The sequence below is a fragment of the Poecilia mexicana genome, unplaced genomic scaffold (assembly GCF_051168715.1).
Source record: "Poecilia mexicana isolate PSO_F unplaced genomic scaffold, ASM5116871v1 scaffold_20, whole genome shotgun sequence".
In the NCBI taxonomy this organism is placed as follows: domain Eukaryota; kingdom Metazoa; phylum Chordata; class Actinopteri; order Cyprinodontiformes; family Poeciliidae; genus Poecilia; species Poecilia mexicana.
The window spans coordinates 9,298,673-9,314,720 of NW_028263389.1; the positions used below are offsets into that span (position 1 = coordinate 9,298,673).

A 16,048-nucleotide genomic window follows, 5' to 3' on the forward strand; every position below is an offset into this window, starting at 1 on the left:
TGTTTATGGAATCCGAGCCGCTGTGCAGCTCCAACTGAGGAGCTTTGAAGCTGCAGCTGATGTGGGTGTAAACTCGGAGGGGAAAAGGGGATGAAATTCCAGGCAATTAATCGGTAAGGTTTTGGCTCCGAGCATCTTGAAAGTGAACGGTAATGGCATCAAACTACAGTTTAAAACGATAAAAAAATGTATTTTTTTTCAAGTTTTTGTCAGTGTTTCAGGGGGGAAAAATAAAATCAAAACTCTATACCGACGTGTCGGATGAGAAGGTTGTTGAGAATATGTCAAGGTTTTGCACGACTCAAATGACATACTTTTTTTTTTTCAAATTTCAGATTTTATTCACAAACATGCGTGACGTTATGTAGACTCGTGTACAAAACAGGAACCAATATTAAAAAACAAACAAAAAGTTAGTGAAGTTGCTGTAGCTGCAGGGCGTCACATCTGACTGGCTTTCTCCACACTCTTGGCAGCATCTTTCAACTTTGACACCAGATCCTGGAATAGAGAAAAACACGGGGTCACTTCCAGCAAAAAAAAAAAAAAAAAAAAAAAATTCGGAGCGGCAGAGAAAAGCGGGAAACATTCCCAATAAAAGCCGGTCAGACCAGGAAGAAGGTTAAAATTCAATTTAGTTCAGCTCCTACTTCCATTCCACAAGCACAAATAATACTGTGAGCTTGAAATCTCCCCCCCAAAAAAGCATCAAACAGGACAGACATCTCGTAAGTAGGATGAGTTTTTATTCGTTATGTTTTTCAGACAATTAAACTCTGTTTAACGTGTTTTTTCTGTTACCTGCAGCTGCTCCGTTGTGCAGGTGAAGTTGATATCCTCCGAGGATCCTTCATTCTGACAAAAAAGAATAAATAAAATAAAATAAAATAAGCAAATATAGCTGTTTGTTGCGCACTCGTACACGAGCTGCAGGAAAGCAGGAGGAGAACAGCGCAGCAGTTACCTCCGTGTTCAGTGAGATCAGGTAGAAAGGCTCGTTGATCTTATCCAGCTGCCCGTTCTGATGGGAGGAGGAGGAGGAAGAGGAGGAACGACACTGTTAGCGTCACATAACAAATGGTGCAGAAACAACTGCGGGAGCACAGGTTCTGGCGCAACGCGTCTGTACCTTCATGTGGTACTGCAGACGCCATGATACGTCGTTAATGTGAGGTGGACGTCTGCCCATGCTAGAAAGAGGGGGAAGTTAAAAGAGGGAAGAGCTTGTTGCAGCAACTTGTGTACAGTTTGATTAATCGAATGGCTTATAAATTTGTTATAGGTTCATCCAATCTGCCAGGGGCGTATCCAGAAAGAAATTTTTTTTTTTTTTTTTAAGTGGAGACCACATAAAACAAAAATAAATACACCGATAAGAAAAATATATTTAGCAATTTCTTTCATCGTCTAATATTTTTTTTTTTATATTCGGGATCCTTTATTGGGGGAAAATTGTGGGTTTAGGAAATTTATAGGGTAAATCCATCTGCTTTGGTTCTCATGTCCAAATCTCATACCAGACCAGTTTGCTGATATTATACTTTCTCAGCCCTGATCTACACCCCCCCCACCCCCACACACACACACAAACACCTTCATCTCCACCACTAAGTTCATTTTTTCATGACACAAAAGTCTTTCAAAAACTTTATTCGGTTCAGCAATAGAATCTTAACATCGATTTTTATCCTGAATGAGATCAGAGGGGGGGGGGAAATCTCCTGTTTTTATCCTTACCTGCTCAACAGATGCTCTATGTCTTTTTTATGTTTCTGTAAAACAAAGCAAACCCCAGTTTACCACCCACACAAGTTAGTCAAAACTGCAGTTGTTAAATATATTATTTTTATTTATTAAGATCAACATGATGTGACCTGATATGTGCTGAAGAATATTTCTATTCTGTCTGTGCTGAATGTGAGCTCCTCAAGGCAGGAGCTGCAAGAAAGAAACAGAGACACTTAAATTCACATATTTATTATTATTATTTGCTTTTGCTAAGACGTTTTTCTTTAATACCATTCTACAGAAAATGTTAACTTGTAGCGATCGTCGGCTTCCTATTTTCTTCTAAATGAACATGATATTTGGAAAACTTGGTGCTGAACATGAATCTGGAACTGAAACAAAGAGGTGATTTCCTCATAAATGTTTGCTTGTGATACTTTCATCTCGACCAATGGAAAAGCTTCAGCACTGTGACATAAGCGTGCATGGGTGAAAACACACAAACACCATCTGACTGCAAAATATTAAGCTGGCAGGACACAATTCATTCGATCTGCAGCCTATTAAGCAAAGCAAGAAGATTATGCTGTTGTCAGGCAGGAGTTGAAGTCCAATAACACTTTTTCTCACGAGGAAATCCGAAAGTTGCATAGATTGATTTTAAAGCATCTCTTAGAAATGTTTGTTTAGTTTCAAATCTGACCGGAAAACTTGAATTTCATCCATATCTGCGGGAGGCATGGGTTGGTTATTGGTATCAAGGTGAACAAAATGTTTTCAAATGTTTTCCAGTACGGTGGTTTAAGCTGACTTTGATAGGGTCCCACATAAAGCGCTTGAATCGTACGCAACACTGATCCTCTCCCAACTGCTGCTGCCAACTGCCAGTCAGCTGGCTGAAAGGAGGCTTTTACACCTTGACCTTGCTTAAAAGAGGAACAAATATGGCTGCCTGGAATCATTTCCAATCCTCAAAAGAAAAAGAAAAATAAACTGAAAATCATGCTATTGAAAACCAAAGAGCACCACCCATTAAAATAATTTAATGTAGCAAACTCAATATATAAATTGAGTATTATTATTGAGTAATATATTATCACAAATTCCACAATCAGGATGTTAAATTAATGAAACAGGAGACGGAATATTCGGTGCTGCTGTGTTTTAAGCAACAGCAATTAAATCATGTTATTCATTTTCATTTAAATGTTTTTTTTTTCTTTATGTTAAAATGTTCTGATGAAGCCATTTTAATCAGCTTTATATCAGACTGTGAAGTGCAAGATATGTTCCAGCATTTTGTGTATTTCTGTCAAGAAGAATCTAACTTTGGGTCAGATCTCAAAAAACACACACCAACAATGAACGTCTTAGTTTTCCACAATGTTTCCAAAGCTTTTGGGCCATCTATCTGTTCTGGTCAGATTAAAACTTGCAGACAAATTATTGCTATTTTTTTCCCAAAAATTCAGGGAAAGTTGTGGTTTTGTTTTGGTACACAAACCCAAACAAAATTATTATTATTATTTATTTATTTATTTTATTTTTTTATGTGCTCTGTTTGGCACAGAAATGTCTTTTTCATTTCTACAGAATAGTTTCACACAGTTGAAGCAGAACAAAGGATTTGAGATTACGAATGAAACTTTGAGACACTGTGAAACGACACAGCAGTCTGTGCCAAACATCTGGTTTTAGAATGAGAAAACCACAAGACAAGTACCAAATCAGACATGAACCAGTCAGCCGTTTTCAATACCGACTTCTGATTTCATTTGAAATCCGATTGCAATTTTTAACCAATTCCGATTTTATTTTACAACTACAAAGCATTTTAACGAGAAAACAGCGTCATTCATTTCTGGAGGTTTCTTGACAGAGGCAGAAGTTTTAAATCCATCAGAAAACGATGAGTGAACATAGCGAGTCACTGACCCTCACCTGATTTTTATTTTTTACAAAAATGCGTCAGGTAACCTGCTGTTGGTGTATGTTGCCTGAAAATAATGAGTTTTTAGTTTTGATTCGATTAGTGAAGAGGTAGAGAACTGATTTTCTTCCCCCTAGTGTTGGGTCTCCCTTTCACTAATGACAGTCAATCGCTGATTTATCGATGCTTCTCCATAAGAAACACCTCAATTCTGAAGTTTTCACAGCTGAATGTTGTCCCTTACATGCACAGAGACAGGTGTTCTCATACAAGTTCATGTCAGACGTCCTAAACGTCAGAGTTTTTAACATAAACCACAAAAAGTTTGCAAGCTAAAGTGTAACACAAACAAAGGTCATCATTGGTCAACGTTTAATGCAAAGTCAGCACATTTCCCTCCATTTGTTCCTCTTTTCATACATAATAACTTAACAACATGCAGCCAAACGGTGTGAGCAAGCAACTCCACTTGTTCTAGAATCTCTCTCCTTTGTTGTATTTTTTTTTCCTGCAAAAAGACATTTCTAGTAAAAGAAGATAAGATTTTGCGTCCACTGCTGCAGACCTGGAGTGTTTCATGATGTAACATGAAACATCAGAGTACCTTAAAGCAATCCCATCAGCTCCTCTGATTTCCATACGGGTCTGCTGTTGCCTTACCTTATCGTGGACTTGTCGGCGTTGTGTTTGACCGCTTCCAGGATGAAGGTGGTCAGGGCTGCGTGGCTCTGCTTCAGCAGGATCCTGTCCATGTGCTTCAGCTCGGGCTGATCTGAAACCAGAGGGACAGTGAAGCGAGATGAAGCGTACATCTCTCTTCCTACGTTTGCTGGAATCATGTTGGTGCCAATGCGATCCATTTCCTCTCCTCGGGGTTCTCCCAGATTGACGCGCAGAATGGAAATCAATGACGATTTGCATGTGAATGGACCCCTCAGCTGCATCAGCCGGGAGTGCTGGGGAGGGGTCCGGGGTCATTTCTTTGTTTGGCTGGCGAACATTTCATTTTCTAAACAATTCTCACACTGAAGCGCTAAAAAAAAACCCTGTCACTTTAATCATTTATTTTTGGTGTAATTTGTAGATTTTATTCGAAAATTAAAGTCGACCAGCAAAAACAGAGCGGGCTAAAATGTGTGCAAGATCAGATCGTCCATTTTATGTTAAAATACTTCTATCCCAAGTGATTGTTACTGAAATACTTCAGTCTGATGATCTTGTGATGTGCTATGTAGCCCTGGTGGCCGTTTAAGAAGCAACAGAAACCCCCTCAAAGAGCGCGTTAACACCTAAAACTGCGCTCCCAGTTCGCACCACATGAGATTTTTTCTTCTTTCTTTTTTTTTTTTACGTGAACGTGTATAATCCAGGACGCTACAGTTCCGTCAAAACCCGCAAACCTCGAGTCTAGACACAGAGAAACCGGAAGAAGGAGCGAAGACAAAAGCGGCGGCGGTGGCGGGGGAGAGACATCGGCTCACCGAGGACTGTGGGGTCGGCCCGGGAGGAGAGCAGTCCCCGGAAGGAGACATCCAGCAGCACCTGAAAGCTGCTGTGGTTCACGGTGGACTGATCGGCCAGGAGCTGCAGCCCCTTCTGCACAGACTCGCTTAACTCCATCTTGCAAAAGGGCGAGTCACGTGACGGATCAGCTGATCCAGCGCGTGGAGTAGAGAGCCTAGGCGAGGCAGAGAGAGAGAGAGAGAGAGAGAGAGAGAGAGGAGGGGGAAACATCCATAAATCACCGAGGCTGTCAGCAGCAACACAGCTCTCAGCTGTGGTTTTCTGATGGCTGATGCAGCTCGTCTATGGTTTGTTTAATATGCTCGACACATGCAGCATTGAAACGTTAAAGGCAAACAGGAAGAACAAACAGGTGGTTTCCAGAAATAAGCCGCTCAGTCTTCATCACCCAATCAAAAAAAAATAAATAAATAAAATAAAATTAAAAAAATACACAATGCATCTGTTTCTGCAGCTGTATCTGTTTGATAAGGGCACAGATTAAAAACGGGTGACCTTCCCTATACCTGGCGCGCTGCAGCGTGGAGGTCTTTCCGTCTCAGTAATGAAAACATTCTCTGCTCTATTTATTTTTATTTTCAAATCACACAGAAGCAGATTTGAGATCCTTTCCCAATGTGATGTTTAAAACTTGAATGGTGCATCTGCTGATTTATACGTTACTTTGGTTTCCTTTAACTCGGCAGTGACACGTCCAGCTCAACAGTGACTGGCTGGCTACAGCTGGAGGAAATGACTTTACGATCAGGTGAAACTGTACCAGCAGCATTGGCTGCAGGTGGTTTGGGGTCTCAAGCTGAGTTAAATTTGGGGCCCCTTTTCCTGTTAGAAGCATCAACCCCCACTAACAGTGTTTACGTACGGGGTTAGGACGTCGATTAATTGGCTGAGCTTTTAGACGCAGTCTTTGGTAGTTGGTTGTTATTTGTCAAGATGTGACTTGTCGTCAAACCGAGCTCAAAACACAAAGACAAGTTTGAACTCTTAGTATCAGATTGTTACTATGGGAACACAATAATCAAACAGTGGAGTTCAAGTCAAATAGAAAGGTAATCTTGCCAGTTCCTTTAAATTCTTATCAATTTAAAATCTTTTATTTTTTTCTGTGCTGAAAGCATCAAATCAAATTCACTCCTCAAACACACTCCTTCTCAACAAACCAGTGTAAAAACGTGCATCCATGACCTGAGTTCAAATTCAAGCCTTTCATTGAGATCCTGGCGATTTAGCATCTCTAAGCCAGGGCTTAGTTTGCTTATGCCTTGGGCTGGCCTTGCATGTGAATGTTTTCTTCCTCCTGTGTGTGGTTAGATTTTCCCTCTGGGATTGAGTTTCATCTTTATGTGCTGTTCCTGTGAAAACGCTATCCGGAAGTAAACAAAAACTGTTTAAAACAGGCTACGTTATTATACTTTATGTGATTGGAATATTATGGGTGGTTTTAAAACAGCAGTTATAATGATTTAATCACTGAGCTTTAATGATTTAATCCAAAGATATATGAACTATTTTGAGGGGAATGTATTAAAATAAAACAGAGATTGTCTGTCACTTTAGCACTTGGATGAAAGGCAGTTCTGCAAATCCTAATTTGATGTTACAGAGCATCTTTGAATCAACAAAACAGCATAAAATCTTAATGATGCTCGTAAATTGTGGATCAATTTTGAAAATTATATGATTGCACGTTTTTGTGAAGATAAAAGTTTTGCTTATAGCTACTTTTTTTTTACACAGCCTGTTTTTGAGAACGCAAAGCAGAACTTGCAAAAAAAAAAAAAAAAAAAAAAAGTTAAAGTGAAATTTAATGAGTTGGAAGAAAAACGATTTTAAAACGTTACTGGATATAATGTGTTATATAATCTGCTCTGAGTAGAGCAGTCGTCTAATGGTGTAATTAATGTCATTGCATGCATTGGTCTATTTTCGGTTATCTGACACCTCAGCGATCATATTAGTCATCATTTTCACATGTGACTGTGCAGTTTTCACGTTATGAGAGAGTGAGGGGAATTTCACAGGCATGACTGCAGCTCACTTTGAGATCTACACGCAGCAAACAGTCTGGAGCAAAGCTTATGACGTCCGGCACTTTCCTTTAAAATCCATGTTTTGAGGGATATGAACGACTTTTAAAGGAAAGTAAAATGTATTTATTTAATTCTTATGATGTGGGGAAATATAGGATAATCTTGTGGGATCTGTGGGTGTAATCCGGCTGGTAGAAAGCTTTAGTTTTCTCCTTCTTTGTGCTCAGCTTTGATGAGCTACTTTGCTTGATCGTTTCTTCTGATTTTCTTTCTTTTTTTTTCAGCAATTAACGGGTTAAAACCCCACTGGGGAAACTGACCCGTCTCCCTAAATTGCACATGATCGCCGTCTTATGGCGGACTCACGCCGTTATTTAAAGCTGCATGCTGTTTTAGAGATGAGGTAATGTTATAAATGAGAGATAATGGTCGGGATTATTATGGAGGAATTGAGGCTGCAGCGTCCTGCTCGGCCACACACACACACACACACACACACACAGACAGACACACACACACACACACACACACACACACACACACACACACACCTACACACACACACACACACACCGCAGCAACTATCGGTGTGACCTCTGACTCTGCGCTTTGTCCAAAGTCCATTTTGGCTCCAGGTTGTGAAATAGATTAGCCTCCTCTGCCTCTCTGTCTCTCTCCTTGTTGGTGTTTGTTGGTATTTGTGTGTGTGCGACACGTCTCTCTTTTCGTAGCATTCCCATTATTTTTGAACCTCTTTGTTATCTGGTCCAGAATTCCCATACCGGTAATTATGCAGATTGCTGGCAATCTGGAAAGGCGTTTTTGGCGTAGATTTTATCATTACGTTGATCAAATCTATTTTTTATTTTTTATTTACAGAGCTCACCTGTGTTACTCATATTCAAACACAGTGAGTGTTGTAGCCAATGAGGTAAGGACGCAGATCATTACAGATCATTTGTGGTGGTCACCTGCTATCATGATAGGTTTTGGGATAAGATCACGCTGCAAAATTTTGCAAAAAAAAAAAGAAAAAAAAAGAAAAAACAAGCTACTCTTTGGCTAGATCTGCATTCCCCAAATTGCTCAAAGTACAACAATGGTTATGGCTGTTTAGATAAAACTTCCCTTTAAGAACACGCTGCACAAGTCAGTAAGGAAACCACAACAGGCAGCGTGTGCTACTTCCTGGTTCAGACGAGATGCTTTTCGATTTTTATTCTCAGCTATGATGAAAGTACTTCATCATAGCTGTCTTTTTGGTTAAATTAAACTGTACAGAACTATATAAAACAAAGGTACAGACGAGTTGTTTCTGACGCATTTTTTTCCCAAAGCATGACTCAATTATTATTATTATTATTTTTTTACTTTTTTATTTTTAGAAATCGTTTGTTCAGCCTTACTCCTGAAGAAATTTTGAGTTGCTGGATTCTTTTTTTTTTTTTTTGGGGGGGGGGGGGGCTTTATTTTCCGGGTCTCGGTCTCAGGAAAGCCAATCTTCCCATTTAGTCATGATGGATTGTTAAGAAATGAAAGAGCTCCAAAAGCCTTTAACACAGAGTTTGATACTGGACTGATTAATCTATAATTATATTATGTTCAGGGCTAGGCTAAAGAAGAGTTTAAAGAGCGGATGTGCACCAACAATGAGAAAGATTCCTCCAAAAAACAAGCAAAAAAAAGAAAGAAAAAAAAAGAGTTTTGTATTACTCACGATCAGATGACTCAGAAGAGACAATATATCGACTTGAGCTGTGAAGCTGACTAAATTAAAGCCTAACTCTATTAATGCTTTAAAATGACTGAATCAAACTGTTACATGAGAGAAAGCATCTGGAAAATAAACTTAAATCTCAAACCTGATTTTTAACTGAACCTGGCTGTGTTATAAAGCTTAAATGTTAACTGATAGGCTATCCTAAAAAAAAAAACAAAAACAAAAAAAAGTTAAAATAAGTAAATAAATTGAACTGGGGGTATTGTTATATCTGTTCCAGTGTTAGTGTGGAACATGTCTTAATACAGGAAACCAAGAATTGTAGCCTAGAGAGAAAAACAGTCTTTGTCATATTTTCTCAGATGTATTAAGAGTGATGAAATCTATTTGAAACACCTGGAATATTTAAACTTATAAAAATAAATTTCAGAAGCTAATTCTGTTCTGAAAAGGCAGTTGTCAAGCAAAGCAGTCACTCCTAAGTGAAAATATTTTTCTGATCTTTTCTTCACGATTGATTTGAACCGTCACGCCAAAAGGCTGGAAAGTACTGCAGTTCACTTGTATTAGAATAAATGATGAAAACTAATGTTTGAATAATTTGTCATCTGTATTTTAAAAATGTGCAGAATGATGTAGAAGAAAAAAGAAAAAAAAAACATATTTCAGTTTTCCTCAAAAATGTCACATCTGAAGTACCTTTTTATTGACTTTTTCCTGAACTCTTCCAGAAACATCACTTCTGGTGGAGAATTTAAAAAATGGCAAAATGCTCAATGAAATTAAATAAATGTGTGCTCTTCTGCTGATTCAGAGAGAAAATTCTCAGTTGAAACAGCAAGACTTGTTGGATTCACAACTCCCTCCAGCATTCCATTATTTCCTCAGGATTGATAAACAAATCTTTAGGAAAATTAGTATAAAGAAGGGGCGAAAAAATATGCAATTGTGTTTTATTTGATTATGTGTGAGCCATGATCAAACAGCTCAATTGTCCTTCAATTAAAACTTAATTAAGCGATGAAAAGCATGAAACCAGCTCCCAAGCAACAGGCTGATGGGGTCGAGACCTCGGTGTGACACTGAAGCCCCTGGAGGAACCAAAGAAAGACTAAAGTCACTGATTCATCTTAAAACGGCTCCCAAACATTAGATCACGCCAATACAACTTTAAGAAGACAAGTTTAATTCTTCAAATATTAAAATCGCACTTCACTTCACTTATTTTTTTTTTTTTTTTTTTTTTTTGCAGCTGTCTGATGTGGGTCAAAAGCTGATTTATGAAACTAACAAGCACACAGATCACACGTTTTTTTTTATTTTGGGCTGCTAGATCTGAGATTTAAAAAAAAAAACAGAAAGAAAGAAAGAAAAAGTTTGCATGTGTTGCTTGATCTAGTTTGTGAGTGTCGAGCTTTGACGTGACTCTTAAAGGGAGAAGGAACCTGGCGAGGTTTGCACAGAGTGACTCTGCCCCCTGTTGGAAAAACAACCTCTCCCCTCTCATCCAAACTGCTTGATGAATTCAAGAAACATAATAATAATAATAATAATAATAATAATAATAATAATAATAATAATAATAATAATAATAATAATTGCAGTTCGTATCAATGGATGAATTTGCGCACAGACACGAATGAGCGGTAAAGTATGCCCTGCAGAAACAAACAGGACCATATAGAATCTGTAATTAACGTCTCCCTCTTAAGCACCTCATTAACTGGGCTGCGTGCAGAGCTAATTAAATCACCGCTCTGCCCAGCCCACGTATATTCTCCTTCTTATTGAATCACCCTGATGTGCAATCCGTCACATACGGCGATGAAAAGAAATAAGAAATAATGCTCCCTTTTGATGATGACCATGATGATGATGATGATGATGATGATATGACCATGCCCCCTCGACACCCGCTACCAGTTCACCTATTATTCCCGCTGAGGTCAGCATTAGGTCAGAGTCTTGCTCAAGGACACTTCAGAAGCGCGCGTGGGTGCGTGCACCCTGAATGCGTCTGAGATTGATTTAAAGCAGCCAGATTTTTTTTTTCATTGTTGTTGCTGTTTGTTTGTTTATTCATTTATTGTAATGGAACATCTGCAAACAGAAAAAAAAAAAAAAAAGATTAACAAAGATTAACAAAGATTACGCGCGCACACGAGACACGCGCGCCTTCTCCGCCGCTGGGTGGCAGTAGTGTGGTGTCTCTGCGTGGGGAGCTCGCGTATGGAGGGAACCGTCGGAGGGGAACAAAGAAGGGAGGAGCGGGGAGGGAGAAGGGGGGCGAGGCTGTGTGCGTGTGTGTCCGTGTGTGCGTGGGGGAGTGTGAATGTGGGAAAGGGGAGGGTAGGGTAGGGGGGTCTTATATGGAAATGTGGATGCCTCTACGACAGCGCGCATTTAAACTCACCATGTCATATCCAGAACCACCATCACCACCTCCATCAGCCAACCAGCAATGACCGAGAAGCAGAACATGTTAGCCCTCGGTGGTGGTTTTTACAAAACGTAACCCCATTTAGGCTTAGTGAGCTAAAGTTGGTTAACCCTGCGGAGCTCAGTGTGTGTGTGTGTGTGTGTGTGTGTGTGTGTGTGCGCGCGCGCACACACACACACACACAAGACACACACACACACACTGTCTTGTAACACACAAGACAGTAACAGCTCTTGCGGTTTAAGTGTATATACTTACTCTTTTTCTGTGCCAGCCTGTCGCAGAAAAACATAGTCTAGAGAAAAATATGACCAAATTGAATCAATAGGGCTCCAGGCATGAATAAGCAGCTCATATAAATAAAAATAAATACATTTCTAAGTGAATTTATATTTCTTTATTAATTGTGTGTGATACAAACTTGAATGGATTCAGTTAGTTAGTATGGTTAGTCATTTTCGATGCGAAATGTATGCCAGTAGGGGCAGCTTTTCTTCCCTGTCTGCCGGTGAAAAGCAGCTTCCAGCGGGCTGCCGCTGCCTCAGCGCCCGCACTCGTGAGCTCTGATCCCGGCCACGTTTCACTCGCCTCCCCGGCAGCTCCGCGGGTGTTTCATGAAGGACGAGCAAGCAGTACTCCGAGAGGAGAGCTGTGTAACGACTCGCGTCATAACTTTGGACAAATTACGGCAGTATTTCCTTTTCCTTCTTTTTTATTTATTAGATTTTTTTAAAAACATATATATATTATTATTTTTAGCGAAAGATGATTCACCGTGGACCCGCCATGTTTAACCCGTCGCTGACATGGGGACGGCAGGCTTGGTCAGATCAGCCGCGGTTTTTACATTTATCTCTGCACTGCGCCTCCTGAGGACATTTGTTTTTGCGGTGAACAGCATGTTAAAGTTAAAAGCTGTCAAGACAGCTTTTTACACATAGTAAAATCTACGGGATTTACCAGCCTCCTGGTGTTTGCTGAGCATAGTTGCTGCTGTTGTAGAAGTTCTGTTTTAAACACCCAATCATATGAAGTGGCTTAGTCTGAATAGTTCATTTGAAGCTCTACCTAACCACTCATTTTTGTCAGTAATTAAACTTACATCATGCAGAAGTAAGGGCGTGTGGATCAAAGAGAGCTAAGTGAGTAATTTGAGTTTGTGGTTAGAAAGGTTATAGCCTCAGATAATATGTCAGAGGGTTCCCCACTTTATATGCTCCCCAGCTCCCACAGGTTTGCAATAGTTGTGGGTTTGAGGCTCAATACGGCCAGGATGAACACTGTGGTTGCAGCTTCCACAAGTTCACACTCTGTTCTTGTTTTTAATCCTCTTGGGATGTGATGATCGTTAGGGTTTAGACATTTTGAAATAATTTAAAGGGTGAGGAGTCATTCGGTTTGGAAAAACACCTGAGGGCTGTTGCTATGAAACCGGCCTGGGAGAATCATGTGCAAAAATTTGCACCAAATGTTTTGCGAAGATGTGAATCAGACGAGAGACATTTTTTTTCCTTTCATGCGATCAGTCTGAACATTGTAAACGTCATGCAAATTGCTGACCTTTGATGTTTAGGGATGGGTGACAGTAGGGTTATTGTTTTTGGTTTTAGCTTTGTGAATAAAATTGATGGATAGATTAATTTGATTCCTTTTGGAGTGACAGCAATTAGATTTTTACAGGCACCAAAATGGGTGGCACTGAAAAACCAAAATGCCATATCAGAAATTTTGTTTGGTGTTTTATTATCCCACTGTGTTAAATAGGGAATCATTGATGGGTTTAAAAGTGTCATGCCATGAAGTAAGCGTGACACTCACCACTGCTGTCAATAAATATAGGCTTTAGCTTCTTTATTATTGAACCCTCCTTTAGGTTTGCACAGATTTGGCTCTGAACATACTCTAAAACTGCCTCTGGAAGCAATACTTTTATGTGTAATTTCAGCCCAGAGTCTTGTCACTTCACATTTTTCACTTTTAGTTTCAAAGACCTCCTGGGACAGTGGTGGTAATTGTATCAAGATGTTTGTGCATTGTTACAGAATTTATATAAATCAATAAAGACACATTATGCAATAGTTTGCTGAAAGAGAATCATTAAAGAAATAAAGAAGGACATTGGTTTTGTGTGATTTGCCAAGGTTTTTACACGCACGCACACACACGCACGCACGTACGCACGCACGCACGCACGCACGCACACACACACACACGCACACACACACACACACACAACACAGAAGGTTAGTCCATCAGATAGTCAGAGGAAAGGGGTGTCCTCTACAGCCCAAATTAAAATGCTCTCCAATCAGGCAGGGCAAAAGACGGCCCTGGGGCTTTTCGGCTTCCTAACATAGGGGGGTCTTATCAGAGGATCAATTTTCATGCAAGTTCCCTCCATTGAAAGGCTTTCTATTAAGACCAGCCTAACCCAGCTTCTACGCCTCCTTTAGCTTGACAAGTAGAACTTTTAAGGAAATTAAATTATTAAAGCTACAGCCAACTTCAGAAACGACGCCAGGCATTCTTACGACGGTTTACGGTGGCTTCCAGCATTACAGCCATATTTCTACAGCAGTTAGTGATACAGTTTCTACAGAATGGTATCATTTTGAAAGAAAGTGTAAAATGTTACGACAACAATCGGTATCAAATGGGTTTCTAGGAAAAATATTTTTTTTTCTTATCAGGAGGAACAGTGACCGGCAGCAGAAAATGACAACAGAATGTGGGATCCTTTAAAGCTTTCGAGCATCTTCATAGAGACATAAATCTTTATCCAGCACATTGTTGTTTGTTCATTTATGGGGCTTATCTCATTCCCAAAATATCTGAAATTAAAACACACCAAATTATTATAAGCTAACAAAAAAAGCAGGGCCCATTAGAGTGGTCTAATCCACCTCTGTGATCTATGTGGCAGAAGAATTGATGGTGGTACCAAAATAGACACATAAATAAAAATTCAGGTAATATGAAATGATTTAAAATCCATGTCTGCAGTATTATGCATCATAAGGAGCACACACCAGTAAAACACATTATTAGTAAAATTATTAGAATGATTTAAATAGTTTTTATTTCAATGGCTTGTCAATATGTCAGAGCAAATACATTTTTTAACAGCTAATAAAGCGTAAATTATCGGCAAAGCATTTTAAAATGTACATTTTCAACTAAATCGACTAACTTTTAATCATCAATATGACTTTTGCCCATTTGGTTTAAACAAAGAAACAAACAAACAAAACAAAACATCTAAATAGGTTTGTAATAAAAGTATAAAATGTTCCTGAGGTATTATCACACTTTTTAAAATCTATTTTGATCACACACCATAATGTGCTGTTCTTTGGTAACAATTCCCTGAGTTAAGAAGTTCACTAGCTAGCATGTTGTCGCCACTTTATTCAAAGCTAAATATAAACTTGAATTTGTGCTTCAACTCAGAAACTTTCTTCACCACATGCCTTATAACAGTAAGTAGATATAAGTATAGCCTACTGTAGCTAAAGCTTAAATGTTCACAACCTACTTACAATTCAGAATCGTATATTCCTGATTACAATTAAAAAAATTCAAACGAGGGAAAATAAAAAGGAACATGCTTCCCATGTTTGTTTTTTTTTGCTGTAAGTTATATATATAACACACGAATCAATTTCTGAAGCTTATGTTCATTTAAAAATGCATGACAAACAAAACTCCTTCTAATCTGACCAAAGCAGCTGACATTCCTGTTGTTAAACCAGAGATTATCAATAAGAATATTCTCTCTTGCTTTAGATAAAATATTGTAATTTTTAGAAACAGTTGCTGACATCTTTTTATAGAATTCGCATACTATATACTACAATTTAACCTCAAACTGCAATCAAAATAGCTATGCTATGCTAATACTAGTAAGAGGACCCAAAATGTTTCACATAAATTAAATGCAACAGGTTATAAAAAGTGTAAAAAAAAATGTATTCCACTTAAGTTGATAAATTTACTGCATTTCAAGATGAAACCCTGCCATCATGCCAACCACATTACAGCATGTTGCTGTAATTTCAATTACAGCGTCTCAGAACATTCCCAGAATGCACTGGAGTGACATGATATGATCACACATACATGTTGTTGTGGAGATCGAGTGTGCATTTTCTTTTTTCTTTTTTTTTTTTTTTTGGAAATGCTGTAATTTTACCTTCAAAAATGAAAAATATCCCTTCAGTGCAGATATCTTTTTTCTTTTTTTTTGCTCATGCACTGGGAGTTAAAGATGATGACTTTTTTTGTAGGATGGGAGATGGAACAGATCCTTTTGACTTGTGTGGTTCTAAATCCAGTGTTGGACACAAAAGGAGGGTGACAGGAAGAAAGAACACCAGCCTCCACCTGACCGGGACCCTGTTATAGACTGAAAAAGGAGGGTGGGTGTGTGCATGTGTGTGTGTCTAAGTTGGGAGAATGAAAGAAAGAAAGGAAGATACCCAGAGGTGCATCTATCGCTCACATTCACTGTCATGATTAGCAGCCATTATCAGCAGTTTCAACCGGCTGCCAGTCAGGCTAAATTATTCCGCCGCAAATCGACTTGCAGCTAGTTGACCAATGACTGCTTCCTTTACTCTGAACACCAACTCCGCTCTGTCTGATTTCATTTCCTACCTTTTCTTTCATGCCTCTCA

General features: G+C 39.1%; 1 protein-coding gene across 1 annotated transcript; it reads right to left on the minus strand.

Moving 5' to 3' along the window:
• Positions 1-314: 314 nt before the first annotated feature.
• commd3 (COMM domain containing 3) lies at positions 315-5,318 on the minus strand. The gene is made up of 8 exons (XM_088001213.1): positions 5,140-5,318; positions 4,319-4,430; positions 1,875-1,938; positions 1,738-1,772; positions 1,130-1,190; positions 965-1,021; positions 802-855; positions 315-501 (listed from the first exon to the last, which is right to left on the minus strand). The coding sequence occupies exons 1-8, from the start codon at positions 5,276-5,278 to the stop codon at positions 442-444; spliced, it is 582 nt and encodes a 193-aa protein (XP_087857339.1). The 5' UTR covers positions 5,279-5,318; the 3' UTR covers positions 315-441.
• Between the last annotated feature and the right edge of the window lie 10,730 nt (positions 5,319-16,048).

Bases quoted from the DNA above. Each gene is read 5' to 3' on its own strand.
- commd3 (XM_088001213.1), bottom strand. From the start codon at position 5,278: ATGGAGTTAAGCGAGTCTGTGCAGAAGGGGCTGCAGCTCCTGGCCGAT. The intron at 4,431-5,139 runs GTGAGCCGATGT...CTCTGGTTTCAG, and splicing joins GGCCGACCCCACAGTCCTCG to ATCAGCCCGAGCTGAAGCAC. The intron at 1,773-1,874 runs GTCACATCATGT...TTTGTTTTACAG, and splicing joins TATTCTTCAGCACATATCAG to AAACATAAAAAAGACATAGA.